The sequence below is a fragment of the Atheta coriaria genome, unplaced genomic scaffold (assembly GCF_025399875.1).
Source record: "Atheta coriaria isolate IRGN ID8LTWV9N9 unplaced genomic scaffold, Caltech_Dcor_3.1 hic_scaffold_4_pilon, whole genome shotgun sequence".
Lineage (NCBI taxonomy): Eukaryota > Metazoa > Arthropoda > Insecta > Coleoptera > Staphylinidae > Dalotia > Dalotia coriaria.
The window spans coordinates 8,209,979-8,231,004 of record NW_027045446.1 but is presented as its reverse complement, the minus strand read 5'-3'; the positions used below and the strand labels follow the sequence as shown (position 1 = coordinate 8,231,004).

Sequence of the window (21,026 nt, the reverse complement as noted above, 5' to 3'; positions counted from 1 at the left end):
TTTACAATATTTAAACTTATTTCAACATTTTTAATGATTTCAAGTTAAAAACAAAATAAATTATAACTTAACTTAAATTTTAAGTTTCGTTTAGTTCAATCAGTTTTGCTCTTTTGCTTTTTACACATACATGTATATAACATTTTGAACGTTTTATATGCACTGAAAGTTATAATACCAACAATTGCAAAAACAAATCCAATAACGTCTAAATAATAAAACTGCCATGCAGGAATTTTAGGTCCTTGCAGATGTTTGGCTCCTTTATGTCTTAAAACGTACTCAGTCCACCACACCGCTTTATCCAACGGTTTCATTGGTTGATCAGCAACAATATCAGCCACTTTACCGATTCTTTCTCTGAATTGTTCGTTAAGCATCACTTCAAGAAGCGCTTGCTTAAATTGTTCTGCAGTTAACGTATGATGATCAAGACATAATCCTAAGCCTTTCTGTTCCAAGCGCTTAGCATTGGCTTCCTGATCGCCAAAGTACGGTATTGCTATCATTGGAACTCTGGCATACAAGGCTTCTTCCAGAGATTGTACACCAGCTTGCGTGATGAATACTTTAACATTCTTATGTCTGAGAACATCCTGTTGAGGAACCCATTTTGAAATTTTTACATTGCTAGGTTTGTCGGGCATTTCGTCATCTTCGAATTTCCAAAGCACTTTGTACTTGGTAAGTTGACTGAACGCCTCAATAATAGCTTTACGCGTTGCTGGACTTATGTTTTTAGACTTTACGTTCGATCCTAGACTAAAGTAGATTGCGCCATCAGTTGCGGAATCCAAGAAGTCTCGAAGATCCTAAAGTATAACATATTTACTATTAATATATTAAAAATGATTAAATTTGTGATTTTTATATACCTTTGGAAGAGGCTTTGGTGTTGTTTGGTGCAAACCTCCAGAAAGAGAAATCGTTGCAGGAGTAAATGGCCTTACAGCGCCAAACAATGGATTGGAATTTGTGAACAACATATCAAAGTCCAAAGCTACTTCCGTTGGATACGGAAATTCTTCTTCTAAAGATGCCGACAGTATTTAATGCATTCTTGGTACAATATAGTAATCCACATAAGCAGTCATCATTGTCATAGAAGTTAATGCCATCATCCGTTCGAAAAAATTCAAAGGCTCACTAAAGGGAAGCATATAATATGGGTACAAAATCTGATGTGTGGGGTTGCCCATCGCTGCGTGGGTTTCATGATAAGCATCCAAAGATGTCAGACAAATCGTAGGAGCCTTGAATCGATGCATGAACGTGTAAGAGCCGACGAAAACACATTCCAACATTAGCAAATCATATTTCAGTGTTTTATCCTTAAAGAGATCTTTTATTCCCTTGTGTGAGTAAACCACCTCTGTGATCTTGAATTGCACCTCATTGATCATCTGAAACGCGGTAATCTTGTCTGTTTCCAGGAACGTTGACATCAAATCTTTACTTAAATTCGTCTGGTGCTCATATGCGATGCTGATATCAACTTGGCGAAGATTTGTGTTGTTGAAATCTTTGATCAGGTCGGTGGTAACCAGCGTTACCTCGTGCCCTCGCACAGCCAGTTCCTTCCATAGTGGTTGGTAAAACACTTGATGACTAAAAGACGCGGTTGGAATCACGGCGAGGATTTTGGCCGCATCAGTGGTATACAAGAGCAGTAAACAAGTGAAGAGTATTCTGATCATGGTTACACCCAGTAAACAATTTATTGAACTGAAGTGTATTACATACTAGAATTATGTCTGATTTCTTTATCAATGTTATCAGATGGAACTTAATCTATGACATAAGACGATTGAGACGATAAGCTATATTTACAACATGTTTCCAATCAAGGGTCAATCAAACTACAGCAGGTAACAATATAATACTTAAAACTTACATTTGTTTGGTAAATTCACTATGAATAACACGAGAACAATTGTAAAACAGGCGGTGTTTTCACTCTAGGTAAACACACAACTATGAAACACATGATGTTGTAAAAATAGGTAGGAAAGGAAGGAATTGGAAGGAGTGATTCTGTTATATTTTTACAACACATCGGTTCGACCTTCGCACGTTGTACACATGGAATAACCAACACCTTACATAAATAAAGGAACACGCAGCAACATCTACATGAATTTTTCTCAAACTAGCAACTTGATTGAAAACTACGCTGTTAAATCGATCATGCATTAGAGTGCGCCAACCGGCCTGAAACAAAATATCGCAACTGACGAGGGAGTTAAAATATTTATTTAAGGATTTCTAAAATATAAAGACCAAAATTGTACTAAAACTGAAAGTAGCAGTAACCTAGAGTGTCTTTAACATTAAAAATAACTGAACCAGAGAATAATTGAAGGACAAACTCAAATTTTACAAAATTTTATTTTATTTACCATAAATTACATTGGTTTGTAATAAATATTACTTTTTCATATTCTGAAATTCTGGATAGGAAACAAAAAATCCAATTTACATGTATTAATAACTGATTTATTTTTAAAATGTACAATATTAAGTAAATAGAAAATGTATACATATCATTCATTTCAATTATTTCGAACAGTGGTCGAGAGTGGATGAAATCAAAGTGTTACAGGCAAAAACAATAATCGACGTCAGTTACACCGAATGCAATCTCTTATCGAATAGTTACGTCACGGAATATTCATTGATTCATTGGCAAATGGAAAGTTGGTTTGGTGTAAATATATAGTGCCCCGCAGGTCGGTAAACGTTTCATTAAAAGTGCAAATATATATAGGTATATATGTATGTCTTAATTATAATTCGTTTTAGTTGATCAATATTGTTAGAGCTAGGCGTTACAAGTTAATTGTTTCAATTCGATAAGAAAATAAAGACATTTGGTAGTACATTGTTAAACATTGATTAAAACTTTTCATCAGTATTTCATCGTTCAAATATCGGGTAGGTATAGCTTTATGTATTCAAAGGTATATGGTATATATATGTAATAATATATTTCTATATGTGTCAAGTTCTGAAGCTCTGCGAAAATCAATTGCGTCCAGCCATCGCCCCGCATCAGCAGTTGTACTCTTTTGTTTGTTCATATTAGATATAATTGAAATGTGCAATGTTGCGATAAATTCATCTATTTGACTCTTGGTTGGACCCTCTGGTTGCTCGTTCATTAATGTTTTATAATTTCGTAGTGTTGATTACGCCGCTAGTTCGTAATTGATGAAGGTGCACGCGTCACCGCGCGTTTCAAACGAGAAATTTCATTGGCAATAATTTAGTGAGAACTTTCGTATATAGTTTAAACCTAGTTCGTCATAATATATGTATACAAAGTTAAAGTTTAAAGTTTTCATTTGGTTGGTGTTTGTTTTCATCATTTTCACGCAGAATGGCAAGTCACACCGATAAAAGTGAAACCGGTTAAATTACATCAAATTGAGCATTATAAACACGTTTTTTTTTTGGTTTTGGTTTTGTATGTTTTAAATTAGTTTTCACACAGTGCTGTTCAATTTTTATTTTTTTCTTCCTCTCATTGCCGTTTCATCTTATCAGTGTTTCGCCACAAATTGCACATATTTGCCATCATTGTATTTCAAAATATATTCGATAATTTCCAAACAACGTTTGCAATATCGTAATATGCTAAAATCACATTTTTGTTCTTTATGTTTGCTTCCTTCTGTGTGTGTGTGTAAGGGCGGTACATATTCTTGTGTTGCCATAATGTATTACCATATTTTCGACGCTCGGCGCACCTCGCATTATGGAAATGTGTGAAAATTCGATAATGCGAGACGGATACCGATTCGGCGTACATATTTATCATCGCAAATTGATGTCAGCTTGGGAATCGCCCACCCGCTTCCTCTATTATAAATATGTGGGCTCAGATATTGATAATATAAATAAAGTGGACGAATTTGCAAGTTAAACATGGCGTGCCGAATTTGTACCTTTGCACGTGTTGCCAGTTGTGTGTGTGTGGTTTTTTTTTCAGTTTCCTTCTATTTCTAGTTGTGTCGTCAGTCGATGTTCCGGCACCCGAGTGGAATATTTAACTTGCAAATTGGCACTTGACGGGCGGACGAAATCCCATCGCGACATGCAAAAATCAGCCACGCGCGCACGAAAATCCACGAAAAGTTGGTATCTTTATGTCTTTCGCACGCTCGTGGCGTTTACACCTTTGGAAAAATACTGTGCCTTCCGCAATTAATTCCTATATACAGTTTTTTTTTTTATATTTACATTATTAGTCACAATTGATTCATTTTGAAATTCATAATATACATTATCTTAGCGTGTGTGTAATGTGTCGGTGAGTGGTGTGTGAGAGTTCATTAAATATTAAATTCGCGAATGTTGGACTTACATAATTACAATATTATTCAATTTGTTTAAAATTTAAGATCAAATCCTATATGCTTAATGCAGTTCAAATTTTGTTCATAATAAATTACGTTAACTAGAATGAAAACAACTGGAATTGCAAATTCTTACAACGTTTAAAAATGTCTTAATTTACAAATGTATAATATAGCATTTTATCTTCATTTTTATAATTTGCTCTTATTTACAGAATCCTTACGAGCTAATATTATGTTCAATTGTTTCATTGATAACACTATTAAATCTGCAGAATATGTATTTTGTTTGTTTGGTTACGGTAACATTGAGATAATATTGATTCGGAAATGCAAACGTCTTCGAATATTCCCCGAGTGGGATATACCTAGATATTGTTCAGAAATCATGCGTAATACTCTCACAGCGTTCAACATTAATACATTTTTAGGTCAGGATTTAAACAGTGTTATCGCGTTTACTCTCATTTATAGATTGTCATTTGAATATTTTTTGTTAAATTTAAGTTCGTTGCTAATTACATTACAATACGCGCGCCACACAGGGGCGGCAATCGTGTGGGAAACGTTCAGGTGCGTAATTAACAATTCAAAACCTAATTAGTCCACTGTTTGCCGTCACAAAGAGGCGGTTATAATTAGACATATTTAGAATTATCATTGATTGAATTATACTAGCGTAACAAAGTTATAATGGTTTGGAAAGTAAACCACCTCAACCCTTCCCACATCTTTTCATACGTTGGTTGGTTTCATACACAAAACACACACTCACACACGCATACGTATTATTTGCTAATCAATTAGTTACAAGTACGACGTCGGTATTGCCAAAATAGAGGATTTTATCTATGGATTAAACATTGCTATTTGATCAATTTCGGGGCATGGAGCGAATGTTTACAACTACAACTCAAAATTGGTAATACACGTTCGGATCTACAAACACTCGAACACGACAACTAAAGGTAAGTAAATAATGCGAGGAATGTCCAAAGTTTTTGAATGATATGGTCATAAAATACCTACGCAATTTCGCTCGTTTCTAACTACCTCAATAATCTACTACCACTATCGTAATTAATTTTATATTCCTCCATCCTGACTACATTTAATGATTGTTCGAATTGGAAGATTCTCAGAAAACTGGACGAGCAAAACGATTAACCACATTCCAAAACGAAGCCGATAGGAACTCAATATTCAAGATCATTTTATAACAAGTATATCGCGATAAAATTAATATACTCTCGGAAATATTCATATAAAGCTAAATTTAACCTGCTAACGAGGGAAACTTTCGTTGAAGCACAACAAATATTAAGTGAAATTAAGACGCGCGCGTCTTGACGCACAAAGCAAACTTTGGCGCGGAGATTAGTTCATTTTAAGGGACCGAACGAAGCTAATTAGCTCACCGGGGGTATAACTTTACCTAGCGCAAAATAATCTCAACGTAAAATTCACACTAGTTAATTAAATACGCGCCCTCAGAGAAGTCACTAGCAGTTCCTTATTATCATCTCAAAATATTAACAAAATCGAGTTAAAACGAAAACTTCGATAACGAAGTATATCACATGTCGTTACAGCTATGGCCGCACATCAGCGGCATCTATTCGTAGGTTTATCGATAAGGTACACGTTCATCATAAATATCTTCTCTTGCTGCTTAGCATAAAACGTATTTCATCTGTGTTTTGTGTTTTCAATAGGCGAAAATACCTTGTTGCTTATGTTTTATTACTTGCATCATCGATCGTCGCTTGTCTCTTATAAGTTAACGCTCGTAATGTAGGGTGTATTAAAGTTAAGTACACATAGTATATATTTTATCATTAAGTAATAAGGCATTCGAAAGAGAATTGAACGTATCGCTCCCGCATTTATTTGTTGCTTGAAATATGTTCACTGAGAGGTACCTCAATGTGTGTGAGTGAGTAAATATGTAGGTAGTACTCGCAAATAACGAAATTAAGTTTATTGCATCGCCGCTCACGCTCAAACCGGTCCTAAGTCCCCCGACGACATCTGATACCTTTCTTGGCCTAACAACAACAACATGATATTTACATGATTAGTTAATTAGGTTCACAAAATAAAATAAAATGTGTTTGAGAGCTTTTAGACTATAGATGGCGTTGCAATGCCATCTGGTAGGGGTCTAAGTAAGGCACGATTGATTTCCGGTGTTGGCATGCAGTTTAAAAGTAGGGATACTTACTTTCTAGGTAGGCGGCAAGCTCATGGTCCTCTGCTTGAATGGCAAGAAGACGCGGTGAGAGACCTTTGAGATCTGTGATGGTGAGTGAAGCCCCGCTGGCGATGAGCATGCAGCAGATGGCGCGGCACTTGTATTGCGCTGCTTTGTGAAGCGCGGTTTGACCAAGCGTTACGTCCCGCATGTCCACCAGAACACTAGGGGCCTGACTGAGGAGGTACCGCACTACTTCTTTTTGATCATAGCGGGCGGCGATGTGCAGCACGGTTTGACCACTGCCATCTTTTGAGAGCAGTGAATATCCTTGTGTATGTAATTCCTTAATCTGAAAATATTGTAATTTTTATTATTTATCTAGTTATTTATTGATATCGTACCGTTTGGAGATCGCCCACCTTGGCAGCCTTGAGCAACGCTTCACTAGGGCGGGCCACCATGCTTAAAAAGAATTGCAAAAGGTTGCTATTAAACGTCGTGAGATTATGTCCCTCCCACCCGCGGAGGAGCCGACAGACACAAACCATCCGAAGTGCTTACCTAATGCACGAGTATGAGTCCTGGGTGAGACCAAAAAGTCGATCAGTGATGCTGCATGCAAAGAGGTCACAAGCTTCAAATGAGACACTCGAAAAAGGTACAAAGGTAAATAGAGATCATTCCCGACATTCATTCAAAATTGAAAGGGACCGAGGCGGGTCTCATGTGGACATTATACATCATCAGTTTCACAGTAGAGCAATTCAAATAATTAACATATGGCTATAAATACTCGCATAGTATAAATGTTAAAGTGGTGATAAAAGTGAACATGTGATATCGTAAAAGTGTGCCAGCGAGGGTAATTAAGTTAAACGCTTTAAATTGAACCCCCCAGTGGTGCGATAAAAAAAGGAACATACAAAGGAAACAAGTTAGTGTATGTATAAGTAGAAAGTATGAAATAACAAACAAAAAACCATCGCGATTGCGATTGCCACAAGTATCGTTGGAGGTTAAAAAATGGAGAGATGTTCATTTAGATATGCAAATATATAGGTTGGCCTTACATATTCATATCGCAGGTGGGATACGTTTTTATTTATCTGCCATCGTACGAAAAAAGTGCTAACGACCAAATTATGTGGAGGTGAATGTATTACGTTTAATTAAAATCGGCAACAAAATTTTAAGGAAAACACAACATAACCTTACTTACCAGCCGTTGGCGTAAAAGTAAAGAGTATACGAATATAAAGCAATTCGAAACCTTAATGAAAAACAACTTTGTTTAATGAGGTTTATACTCAAAGGAGATGAAATTGTATATGGGATAGCATAGGAAGATATAAAATTATTCTGAGTATTTTTTTGTATGAGGATTGACGTCATTCGTTTTAGAATTCACTACTTACCAAGCAATAAATAAAAAAATCATAGTTTAAGAAAGTAATACAAAACTACTACTTGAAAATAAAAGTAGAGATATGCATAAAACCAAAATGGTTGGTGTGATGTGGGAAAATTATTAAAGTTCAGCAATAAGTATATATTTCTGGCTCAGTATCGAAACACACAAAATAATCAAGTCTCAAATGTCGATCAGCGGCTTGGTGTAAATGTAAGAGAGCGCCAGAACAATGTGAAAGTACCTTCGTATCTTCACGCCGGAAGTGCTGCGATCGCCATTTTGAATATTGGCGATTTCTTCCGGGCTCTGCATCACCTTCGGAGACATTGGTGGATGGTCACTGGGAGAGTCTAAACTACCTTCATCACTGTAAAACAATTCCACAAAATTATCACTAAAACTAATCACATTACTACAAAAATTGACCAAAACTGAAAAATAAACTAAAAAATAATATTTACATCGTCTATTAATATAAAACTCGGTGCAGGTGAAGGTTTTCGATAAAACTTAAAATGAAATAAAAACAAACCTATCGTAAACCCAAAGCACCAAGAATAAAACAAACAAAAAACAATAAAATGTAACAGAGTCAAAACTTAAACTTAGTGTCAAAATGTTAAAAAATCAAAAGATCAACAAAGAGTCATAGGTGCATCACAGTTTTATGCGGCGAAAGCGCGAGCGGGTTACCTGACGCGCATTTCTGGAATAACGTAGTGGTTGGAGCTGGGCGACGGTACTGCAGTATCGTCGTCGGTAGGCGTCGGTGGCAGAGCGTTCTCGCATTCCAAGATGTAGAGATTGTCGGTGGCGATGTCGGCGACATAGTGGAGGTTCTCCTGCGCACGATCAATGCGGAAGAAGCGCTCGGCAGTGCACGAGTCAACGAAACACCAATCCTTGAGTGGCTCACCGAGTAGTTTGTTGATCTGCACTCGTACCTGTTACAAGCACACATAATAACATACATAACCAAGAGCAGAATATGTAATTATTATAGAAATAATAAACTCAGTTAATGGGATCACCAGTGATTTAAGAGGTTATTATTGTTAGGATATAGGATAAGTGTGATTTTAACGCCGCCATTTTATCAGTGATAGAGTCCTGAACCATTAACCAGATTAAAGGAATATCATAAAAAGATAATGAAATTGATTATTATATGAATTTATGGTTATTGATATATTGGGATTGGGTATTACCTGTTCGAGATCTGCCGCTGGACTGACTTCAATTTGATCCACAGGTTGTGCTGCTTGTGATAGTAGTTCCTTGTCATAGTGATGTTGCTCATAGTCGGACATACAGATCCGATTCACGCTGAGTTTCATAGGTGTGATTTGGTCTGATTGCATCACAGCGGCTTTACCACCGCGGCGTTTCGCCAACATGGTGGCTTGGTTGAGCAGTGAGAGTTTTATGATGGATGGTGCTAGTTTGCATGCCTCACCATCAACCTGCATGGGTATCGTACGCGAGGTGACGATACGCGCTTGTCGACATTGGGTTATGCATGTTCCATGTCCACCTGCTTGTAAGAGAGGCTAGGAAACAAATAAAAATTATATTGAATCAGTTTGAAACTAATTTGGAGGTTATAATCACTTACCAATTGATATGTTGTTAAACCAACCACCTCGATAAGACCATCCTCTGTGGAAGGTTCAGACACACCCATGGAACGGTTCCATGGATGGGTACCACCACCGTAACTATAAAAAAATCAATATTTTATCATCATATGGTTGGGATAATGAGGAGGTACCTTGGAATGTTGAGAAACACCACAGCATGCACCTTCAGTTCCTTTAACTTGGGCGTAAGATCCTTTCCATCGCACTCCAATGTAACCAACTCCGCCAGACCTTTCCATTTCCGTTTAAGTAGATCTTTCCCACCCATTTGGCCATAAAACATTTTGTTACGTAGTCTTGAATTGAACTTCTCTGGATGGGCCTCTGTTTGATACCAACCAATACTTATACTTTCTATACTTAAACATAACCTATATTAACTTACCTCTAGCTTCATGAAACTCTAACGCAATATGCGCATCCACTCCTAGCGAGAAATAATTGTTGACCACATTCAGAGGAAGATTCTCTTTACCACCACCTTCATTTCCATCTCCTTCGGGGTTCTTCTCCACATCCAGACTCCACCGATCCAGTAACACGGTATCACTGTTGTGGACATTTGAGAGTATCTTGCTGATCGGCTCATCTGTGTAACCCCCACCCCAACCTAATGCTCTCGCTAGATCATTACCCGTGCCAAGAGGTAGAACCCCCACAGCTGGGCGTGGATTCATATTCAGTTGATCAATGACACTGAGCACCCAACCAACGGTACCATCACCACCACACGCCAACACACGAAGATTTGGCACCTTGCGGAACATCTCGACACCCATCCGCGGCCCACCCTGCGTCAAGTCAAACACCTGCCGTGGGTTGAGCAGCCATTGAAACTTCTGCAGCAGTTTCGCACCCTGATTGCCGCCCGATTTCGGATTTATAAATACTATCACAGGTCGCACGCTATTCGAAGGTATTGGCTTGAGAACGAACGTTTTGGGAGTTTCTTTTTCCTGTGATTAAATTAAAGCAAAGACTATAAATTCCAGCGCAAGTTGAGGAAACCATTTGATAATTACTTTTTCTTTATTGCGTCGTTTGCTTGACGATCGCTTCTTGGGAGATTTCCTCAGTGAGGATTTGAATGACCCCTTTCGAGGTAACTTTACAATCCACGACGGCGGTACAATAATGCCGGAATGCACGCCAAGTTTGCATTCCTCGCCGATGCGCTGAATGTCAAAGCAGGACTCTTTGTTGTGATACGCTGCTTTACACCACGAACAGCTTAGCGCGACGATCTCTTTATTGCTGAAGGATAACTTCGATTGAAACGACTGTAACAACATTAAGCACGTTCAACACAATGCGAATATTCTACACCAAATGGGATTCATCATTAATCAAGTTGAGGTGAAACGCATTTCTCATCAAGACGCGCTTGTCATGTCATGCTCACAATGCCGATTCATAGGAACTGCATTTGTACAGCCGAGAAGTTACGCTAACGACGCAAACCACCGCCTCGTAAAAGCATAAACATTGTTGCGAAACGCCTTCGGAAAGAGGAAAATAAACACGTGGCGTTCGCATTAAGCGTTCGGCTAAGTGGAATGTTGTATAAAGATGTAATGTGCGCCGCGGTGCGCCGTGCCGAAAGCCATTTGCTCCACAACACCACCAGTAGCGAACTTTTTATCGCGACCAAGGTGGCGGCTTCTTGCTGCGTGATGGATTATCAACTTTCACTTGGTTCTACCAGTACAACGTCGATTTACGTCGAGACTTTTAAAAGCACAACGCGTCGCATGACCTACCGGAAATGGCATGGCAAGTTTATAGTGCGTTGAGGTATATTAATTAAAATTCTTTTCAAAGCACATCAACAGCAAAAAATAAATTACGCAGAATTTCGTCAAAAGCGCGCAACCTTTTTATGTGTATTTGCGCGCTCGGGGATGTTAATCACTGGAAAATGTTTTAATCAACTGTTTAGTGCAACTTTGTCGTAAATTTACAAAGTTATGCATAATTTTACTGCAGACCCGCGGGCCTTGCATACACCGTAGTAAAATGCGGCAATAAAAAAGCAATTAATTAAAGAAATCTGCAACGGCCGCGAATGCCACCTAAAACTTCAACTCGACAAAATGAATTTAATGACGATAAACTAGACGCAGTTGATGATTTATGAATGTTTTATAACTGAAAACTGCTAAACGCACGCGAAGTACTCAAAGAAAAAGGTGGAAAACTCGCATGTTGTTATTCGAAAGTTGCGCAAAGTTTCAACATAAACACAACCACAACCTCTATATGTACATATTTATAATTCACGCTAGATATTGTCGGTAACTTTCAACATTCAACCGGGGTTTGGTTCGGTTCGGATTTTGTCGGCCGGCTGACGTCCGGGCAACGGATTAAAACATTGGTCAACGCGTCGAAATGGGTCCAAAGTTCTGGAAAATGTACGCACCGCAGCTTTGCAGTCCGCCAGCTTTCTATTCTATTTCGGGGATGAGTTGACTAGTCAGCAGCTGTTAAGGTCAAAGGTGAAACGAGCCTTGAAACCTTCCAGCTTGCGACCAAATCAAACGGCAAATAATTTAAGTGCAAATTGTACATACCTTGCCACATTTGCGACATTTCCCTTTCTCCGACCGTCGATGGACCCAGTGATGATGGATGCAGGTCTGTTCGCGGTATTGTCGTACACCAACATCACGAAACGTGGGCTTGCAGGTGAACTTCACCCGATCCACTAATATCGTAATGCAACTCTGGTGTGCCACAACATTACACGCGGAGCATTTCAGTCTTGGACCGTGTTTCTATCAACAGATTAACAGTCAGAAGACAAATGTTATATTATGCGTGGGAGACATGATCAAACAGTCCACTTTTGGCGACTGACAAGTTCAATGAGACGCTTAATATTTATATACGGAATTAGGGTCATAAATTATTCCTAAACATAATGGATGCCATAAGAAGAGATAGTGGTTTGTTCCTCGCATTGAAACAGGAAAGCATTAGTCTCTGCTAGTGTGTTTAGTTTCAAAGCTAGTGATGGAGTTCAAGTTAGTAGTTAAAAGCTAGAACTAGATCCGGAGACATTCTACATTCTACATGCTACCCAAAGGAAGCAATAAAAGCACTGCTAAAGGAAAGCTACGATTTGTACAAGGTTACGGTTTCGGGCTGCTTTCAACAGCTTGGAAAGTTTTAATGAAAGCAAAATATAGTAACTACCGAAGAAATATAAAAATGGAACATGTAGGGAAATGAAAATCACTGCTGACAAAGCCATGCAAGTTCCTAGAAGTCCTCATTTTCCTGTCAGTTCATTTCCCGTACCTCTACTATATGAATAAGTAATGTTGGACGAATCGATAAATAGTGCCGTTGTTGAATATGACCTATTATTCAACGCAATGCATCAACAAATATCTAGTGATAATATTAAATTAAATTGCAGGAAAATCCCAAAATAAATCTATGCAATACGTGTGCGGTGCGTGTGTATCAAATAAATAGTGGTGGGATTCAATCCCAACATGCAGATAAGTAGAAGCACTCACCGTGCAGTCGTTATCGCCCACATAACAGAAGTCCCCCGAGACGGAAGTAGGCACCCATAGGTGATCGCCGTTTATCGCGGCTTCTGCCCAGTCGGGCGTCGACCGGAGTGTGCGTTCGCCGCTGTCCGGAACGCTTTTCCTGCAAACAAACACAAAAGCGAACAATGCGTTAGTTTTCATCATACATGTACGAGTATGTAACCGTCAAGTGCTCGACAAACATTATACAACATCCAATAGAAAAATAATATTGAATTACAAATGATAGAAATATTAATTTATAATTGAACCAACCTAATATGCCTAACATATGTGTGATGTTTGTGCAATACACGACGTCTTGTCAACAAACGTTTTCTTTTTTCTATCGTGCTCATTTCCGCATTTCCACGAGCAACATATCTCGCCCACAAGTCTAACTCATCCAACTCACTAACACGTACTAAAGACTCTTGTAACTTCATATAGATTAATCACTATCACTATCACAAAATATATTAGTGAGTGTTTATCAACGATTGAATTTCACTGCTGCTCGTTTGAGTTGGCTTGAATGAATACTGGATGCAGGCGCGTTGCGAAGATGCAGCCGCGCTGTTTCCGCGGTGGCGGCGGTGGCAGCCGCTATATTTAGTTCCGTGTTTATAGAAACACGTGGCGCATCGCTTCCACAAACATGTGGGGTATCATACGCACACTTTAAGCTTCGCTCAACGTCAACGTGAGCAACAAACGATTTAGTAAAACGACACACGTGGCACTTCAAACACCAAACATCAAATTTAAAGAAAGCAGGATTTTTATCACTGGCGATCTAATCCTAACAAATAACATGATAACATTGAATGTGTGATTTTAATGGAACGCAAAGTGAACTATTGATTTCTTTTATATGCATTCCGTGCTCCAGCAGAGTATACGCGTATTTATTAGAAATACATATATATTGATTTTTCGTCCACTTGTAAAACTCGAGTTAGATGGAACTTGCTTTCGTAACACGACAAGCTCTCCAAGCGTCCGTCCCCGAAATTATCGTTGTGAACTAATTTCCTAGTGCGCGTCAACTGTAGTGCGTGTCAAATTTAAATTAAGAGCTTTTGGGCTTCGTGTCGCACGACGCTGCATTAATTTTAAGGGTAGAAGGTAAAACTTTTCATCTATTTTTAATTACTGTTCTATTATTATTAAATCAATGCACAGACACATCACAAAATTCAATTATTTGCTTTTTATTATTTTGTATTGATTTAGCTTCGATGAAATTTCAAACAGTAGAAAATAGAAATTTCCACAAATAATATTTATGCTAAGCATGTTGCCATCCTTCAACCATGTTTATTATTTGTGTCTAACGCTCCAACAAACCAACTGTTGCACATGGTTTTATTTTTACCGCAATAATATTTAATTCGCACATAGTAAAACCAAACACCCAAACACTATTAATCTCTCGACGTTTTGTGTCCGACACAAATTCGATAATAATGATTAGCATAGTATTTTGTTTGACGGCGCTTGAAAATCACTTCCGAGGTTCGCGTGCGTCGCACGGCACACTAAAACTGGTCAGCGACCACCACCGAGCGCAGCACCAAAGTGGTTATTAACGCATATCAATTCGCACCACAGCACCGCAGCCAACATTGTTTAACCATGCGGCTGAGTGAAAGGTGGTAACGATCGCTTCTCGAGCCCCACACACGACGCACGACACATCCTTCCTTACTCATAGCTTGGGGTTGGTTGTCGAGATGGATGCGTGGGCAACTTCCCAAAAACCAATACAAGGACATTACCTTTATATATGTGCGTCTATGTGTCATATCTATATTTTGAGATGAAGGTATCTTGCTCGGTTCTCGCTTCTGGGTTTGCTAATATCTACAAAACATGGCGTCTAGGTGAAGGTGAGTAGAAAAGCTAGCGCACGGGTGAGTCCGACGTTTCCGCGTGTTTTGTTAACGAGATACACATATCTGCCATGAGGCGGAAAAACCACTCGTGCGGGACTGTGTCGTTATTCGCCTTCTCTGTGTTAGCGCAAACACACATTTCAGCAAGTGGTTGTGTTAGTAACACTTGAATTGCGTTCATCGATTTTATTTAATATTAATAGAATGCGTTGCTAGCATCTAATTGTGATAAATTAATCATAATTGATCACGTAATAAAAAGTAACGCCATCTAGTAAAAAAAAGCCCCAAAGTAAGTAGTTTACATGTTATTGCCGATCCAATTAAGAGCGATTAGTTTACAGGTATTGAATTACAGAATTAATTAGTCCTGTATTCAATTGTTTATCCTGTAAACACACATTTCAAGAGTGTCAGTAATTACCCAAACATCATTCGAAGGTATTAAATGCCTCCCAGATTGGATGCAAAACAAGCAGACATCAAAAGAGCCGCCGAAGGTAAGAAAGGTACTCATGAGAATTTGAGCACCCGCAGTTATCGTAACACATACATGGGTGTAAGGGAAGAGCATCGTCCTGATCGTCCTGACGTACGCCGCGTATCGTGCGATAAACTTTATGGGGGTAATTATAATGCCAGCTATTAACAAGATTTAATTTGCTATTTGAGACGTCGAGACATCTCCACTCCACATACTTTAATCACATTACACTTTACAATATGCCACCTGAGTTGAGACCTGTCTGAAGAGGAGCGTGGCGAGAACAATAAGCACACGGTGGTGAGACAAAAACGTTATATGCTTAATCAATAATTTGGAACAACGAAAAATATGTTTAATTATTGAATGAATGATTGAATCTTAATATTAACTTTCAATTCCTAATTTCCTTCTTTTATGAGTCATTTTACCGGAAAAAAGTTGCTTATTTGCTTTTTCTTGATCAGAAATATGTCTATACCAAAATTCATCAACATTTGTTCAGTAGTTTTTGCTTGAAAGAGTCACAAACATACAAAAACTCATATTTTCCTCAATTTTCCCTTTTAAAAGATTTATTTTTATAAAAAATCTTTTTTCATGTCTATCTACATACTCCAACCAATTTCTCTACCAAAATTCATCAAAATTTATCGAGTGGTTTAAGTGTGAAGTGAAAACAAACAAACAAAATTCCTGTCACATTTGTAATATTACCAGCATGAATATAATTGCGTCAGTTTAATACTAACCATAATGATTATTAGAAATAAGCCAGTATTAGAGTTCGTAATAGCAATTTATCCCGAAGTCTTATCATTGTGACTAATACCTAATACCAACGCATTTAACTGGCGTTAGCCGGTGAGCCGCCAACAAAACTTCATTACGCCTACTCATGTATACGTAAATTACAATAGTTTTGACATGCGAGGAGAGTTTGACGCGGTTCAACGTAAATAAACTCGCGCGCGCACAACAAGCACCCCCCTGCAGCTAATACCGCTGAATTGTTCTCGTTCTCGCATGCTCGACGCGTCCACTTTCAAGTTTCACCCGTTTCACCCGCGTGTTATAATTTTAACTCGCTTTATTGCGACTATTCCGGAAGGAAGCCATGAAATTGTTCAGCGCTCAAACACTCACGCACAGAGCATTTGTGACGCGAGTGCCTTCTTTCTGCCTGTAGGTGGAAAGTGCAAAGACCAAAGAAGCAGCAATGAACCCAGAGGGTGGATAAGAGCGCCTCAAGTACATACTTCGTTTAAGTTTTGCTTGTTAAATCGTTACGCGAAATGTTACATTCGCTTGTGCGCAACTTGGAAGGCACTGAAGTGATATGAAAGTTAAATCGATATTTAGGTGAAATTAAATGCTGTTCTTTTGTTACCATGGTTGTGTTGTTGCATGACTAACACAACATTTATATAATAAGCTTAAAATATCATTAGTTTTGGGCTGTAGACTAATATTTCATCGTGATTTACAACCGTTGAGTAACCGGGATGATTTCGTTTAATTTTACGATGTTTGCCGCTGCTTGCCTACTTATGATGCAACTTCCAAATCCGCAATAAAACATCCTTCGGCGCGCCTGAAAGAAGAATTCTCGATAAATGTCGATGCGTGCGGAATTTTTAATATCGCCGGCGACAATCCGGGCTGAAATATCACCCATCGAATGAGTGTGATTCGCATTCGTAAATGAATCCCCGCCGCGTCGTGGGACCAAAGGAGCAAAGGGAGCTAAAGGGCGCACGCACGCACGAAGGGAGTTTTTCGGCTTTTTAGTGAAGATAGACGGGTCGCGCGCGTGTGTGTTGAGTCAATAATGTAAATCGCGCTTGGGGGGCGCAAAGCGAGCGCCTTAGAAATCGGAGAAGTGGGTGATAATGAATATTCACATATCGGGCCACCCGGTGCGCCAGAGTGGCGTTATCTGCACGCCGTGTGACGCCCGTACCCAAACCCAACGCGAATGATAAGTGCCGAACTCAGCCGGCGGCGAAACCTGTGTGGGCACAATGAAAAACTGCGCAGCGGTGCGAATACTCAAATACTCGAATGGAAATTTGTAAAATCGGCCGGAAGTCTGCGTTTGTTCTCACAATTCTGCGGATTTATTATTTAAATTGAATATTTAGGTTGTAACCGACCCCGGTGTTAAATGGTATAAATGTATGTGAAAGTATTATGTGAAGGCGCCGGGCTAACATACAACATATACAATATATGTAGAATAAACACGTTAATATCGTTTAGCGGCACACAGCGCCCAATAGACGCAGTTTTCATCTCGTCAAAATGTCAAGAAATCGGTAGATCAAACGATGAATAATTCAGCACGTCTCATCGATTAGACGAACAAGTTATTTATGAACTGCTTTCGGCAGATTCAGCTTTCAGTTAAGCATATTCCCCAGCAAAAGAGAATGTCAGACGTGGTGGTTTACCAAAATATGCAACTCTCAGCATTCAGAACAGAATAGTAAATTTATAATTGTAAATTAATCGCCTGTCAAAAACATTCCAGTCGATATAATTACAGAGAAATTGATTTTGGTGTTCCAAAAATTTAACATAGAAAATAAATTTATGGCAAAGATGTGATTTTGGAAATAAATTACTAGACTTGAATAAGACCTGGAACCTGATTGGTGTAATTTAAGTTTCCGCTCGAGGCGAAAACTTCGCTGCGACTAAATTGCGTTTGTCATTGAACTCTGCTAATGCCCAAATGCATCGAGTAGGGAGACGCCCGAAGAAATGTCGCACGTATTCTTATCGGCAACAAGTCAATTTGGCAAATCACCGTCGTACAGACGACGAATTGGCCAATTTATATAAGGAATAGTTCAATTACTATCGACGCAAATAGCGCGCAGCGCATGAGTTATACCGACATAAATATAAATTGCAGTGAGAAACGTTTTAAGGAACAAAAACAGGAAATAAACGAAAATAAAAATTAGTTGAGTTAAAATATATTTTTAATATGTAACATATCATGCAGACATACCCTCTAGCTGTATACTGGGTGGAGGTACCAGGTGGCGCTGCCATAGCAAGCGCCTTGTACCTTGCTTGTTCATCTGTAGGCAACACGATGTCAACTGATCTAGACCGTAGTGCAACATTTGGTCCAACAGGTACCTCCAGACTAACACCTGAATGTTGTAATTCTTCAGTCTTTTGTTGTGAGACCTTTGAAAAACACGAATCGACTGAAGCAGCGCGATCACGTCTTAAGTCGGGTACTTGAAGATAAATGTCTCGTACAACCAACCCGCCAGGTATTGTAATTGGATCTCCTTCAGACATCGCACCATCTGACGTGGCATCAGATGGTACCTCCGATGTTGCCCCGTCTGATACATTTTCTAATGAATTACCGCTTGGATCAGCAACAAATGCCTCCTGCCTTTGTATAGATTTACGACGCTCACGCGTCGGGGGCGGCATCTCATCCGGTGGAAAACATTCTATGGTAGGAGATGTTGGTAAAGGTGGTGGTGACCTGGGCGGTGAAGGTACCGTCGGACTTAGAGTCACTGTTATTGCACATTCTGGCATTGGTTGTTCCTCAGAGGAAGATTGTGTTTGTGTTCGACTAATTGCTGGTTCAGGTTCATCATCACTGGAGGTAGTGTCATCGCTGATGCTTATTGAACTACCTTTATCTGCAGTGTCTGTTGCTTCCTCTGCTGCACGTTGTTTGTTGTATTCCTCCACGCATAAACAATGGACGCAGTACGGCGTTTTGGATCCAGAGGATCGCCGTCGTTGGAAACGACGTGGTACCTCCAGGAAGTTACCGCTTTCATCACTGGATGCACCCGAGTCAACACTGCGTGACCGTTGTCCAGGAAACTGCGGCACGTGCAGCAGCGATCCGGCTTCGCCCTGCTGGGCGTGTAACCGCTGCGCCTCCAGTTGGATCTCATCGAAGGAGGCGCTGCGCACCTGCTTGGGCACCTCGAGGCTACTCTGGGTTTTCATCTCGGCGCCGGTGGGTGTGCGCGACCGCTTGAACGTGGTGCGGAGTTTGTTCATTGCTCGGGTCGACCTGTGGCCGGCCGCCAAAGCTCGACACTCATTCTGCAACTGAACGGTAACGCGTTTCATTTACACGCTGGCCTCTCATGTTGTGTTATAATTAAACCCGGTCATGCAGGTTGCGTAATGAGAGGCAGATCCGCAAGCCTTAATTAAAACAAAAATAATCCGACAGGTACATAGACACTTGTAATAATAAAAAATTTGCATAAGTGTCGGTAACATGCGTTCATTCATTCGTACCAGCAGGCATACAACATTAAAATAAACATGATTTGGCTTTCAGCAATTTTATTCATCGAAGAGATGTCTAAACATAACACAACAGACCGTAAATAAAAAAATTCAGAAATTTCAGTCAATTATTTATATTACGAAACCAAAGTAGGCAACCAAATTTACAAAATCCGTGAAATACAGCCTGAAATGCATTTTTTAAAAGATTTTAAAATAATTTCAATAGAATCATGATGAATAAACGTAAAAATATTCAATTTAATTAATTATTTCTTATCTGTACTTAAGCACAAACAAATTTAAATATTTTCCACTTAAATTAATCTTAAGATTCTTCTCCCCATTCTTTTTTTGTTCCTTGTGAAATGGTCATTGGAAAGACCGTTACGCCAGCTTACGAATTCATAAAGCATAAAGACATAAATACGTTAATGCCGTAAGAAAGCGTCGAAGCAGCATTTTTTCCATGCAAATGCGACGTTGCTATAAGAGCCGGATTAAAATCGGTTGCAATTTGCTACATCAAAGAATCCAATTATGCGGAGCAGCATAAAACTGGCGCTTCGTTGAGGTCGTCCGCCGACGCATTATCCCTCCACTGAGGACGACGTAGACATAGGCGCCACTGACGTGCAATGCAAATATCATCGCAGTCACTATCGTAAACTTTTTGTGCCTAATCAAATTCGCAAGCGACAAATCAGCAAAAAATAAACACGCTTATCTAAACGTTCTTCTATCGCCTCTTCATGACTTCCCAAAATAAAAATATATAAATATTGTGGCAGAAGGATAAGACGAAGTGAAACCTAATTAGGAATCAATTCGCTGCACCCGAAAAGCGACTGCCTGAATTAGAAGTTATAAATAAAGACGCAAACTTTGCGCTTTGCAAACGGAAACTGGTTGGATTCGAGAGCCACACGATACAAGACTGTCGAGCCGACAACCTTTTCCAGACGAATCTTGGGCCAAATTGAGGCTATATCTAGCGCAGCAATCTACGACTTATCTATACAATCAACTTGCGAAATATTATCTTCTTAACGATAAGTTTTCCAGGAAATAAATTTATCTAGAAGAAGGCAAAAATCATAGGAATTTGATTAATATTATGATTGCGATTGTTTGTATCGCTTTCACATAAAAAACAGCGGACTCATTTTTATACAGTTTGGTATAGAGATATGTCTACCCTTG

The 21,026-nt window shown here is 39.2% G+C and overlaps 2 protein-coding genes across 13 annotated transcripts in view; both read right to left on the bottom strand.

Annotated features, from left to right (window-relative positions):
- Window positions 1-16: 16 nt before the first annotated feature.
- On the bottom strand, window positions 17-2,098 carry LOC135790405 (UDP-glucosyltransferase 2-like). Its single transcript, XM_065300617.1, is given in 2 exon segments — window positions 17-812; window positions 876-2,098. Coding segments are annotated over 2 exon segments (1,539 nt in total). The 5' UTR covers window positions 1,698-2,098; the 3' UTR covers window positions 17-95.
- Window positions 2,099-2,474: 376 nt separating this feature from the next.
- Window positions 2,475-21,026, bottom strand: part of rdgA (retinal degeneration A) — a 70,655-nt gene continuing 52,103 nt past the window's right edge. For 6 of the 12 annotated variants that reach the window (XM_065300606.1, XM_065300603.1, XM_065300607.1 and 3 more), the window contains 13 exons: window positions 13,134-13,272; window positions 12,180-12,383; window positions 10,629-10,886; window positions 9,992-10,562; window positions 9,738-9,930; window positions 9,582-9,684; window positions 9,175-9,516; window positions 8,660-8,910; window positions 8,208-8,333; window positions 7,117-7,167; window positions 6,957-7,041; window positions 6,583-6,904; window positions 2,475-6,406 (listed from right to left, as the gene is read on the bottom strand). In XM_065300606.1, the coding sequence (XP_065156678.1) occupies window positions 6,360-6,406; window positions 6,583-6,904; window positions 6,957-7,041; window positions 7,117-7,167; window positions 8,208-8,333; window positions 8,660-8,910; window positions 9,175-9,516; window positions 9,582-9,684; window positions 9,738-9,930; window positions 9,992-10,562; window positions 10,629-10,886; window positions 12,180-12,383; window positions 13,134-13,272 (2,692 nt within the window). In that variant the 3' untranslated portion in view covers window positions 2,475-6,359. Of the gene's footprint in view, window positions 6,407-6,582; window positions 6,905-6,956; window positions 7,042-7,116; window positions 7,168-8,207; window positions 8,334-8,659; window positions 8,911-9,174; window positions 9,517-9,581; window positions 9,685-9,737; window positions 9,931-9,991; window positions 10,563-10,628; window positions 10,887-12,179; window positions 12,384-13,133; window positions 13,273-13,427; window positions 13,681-18,552; window positions 19,638-21,026 lie in introns of those variants that run through there. The other 6 variants (XM_065300597.1, XM_065300596.1, XM_065300598.1 and 3 more) reach the window with 4 other exon arrangements.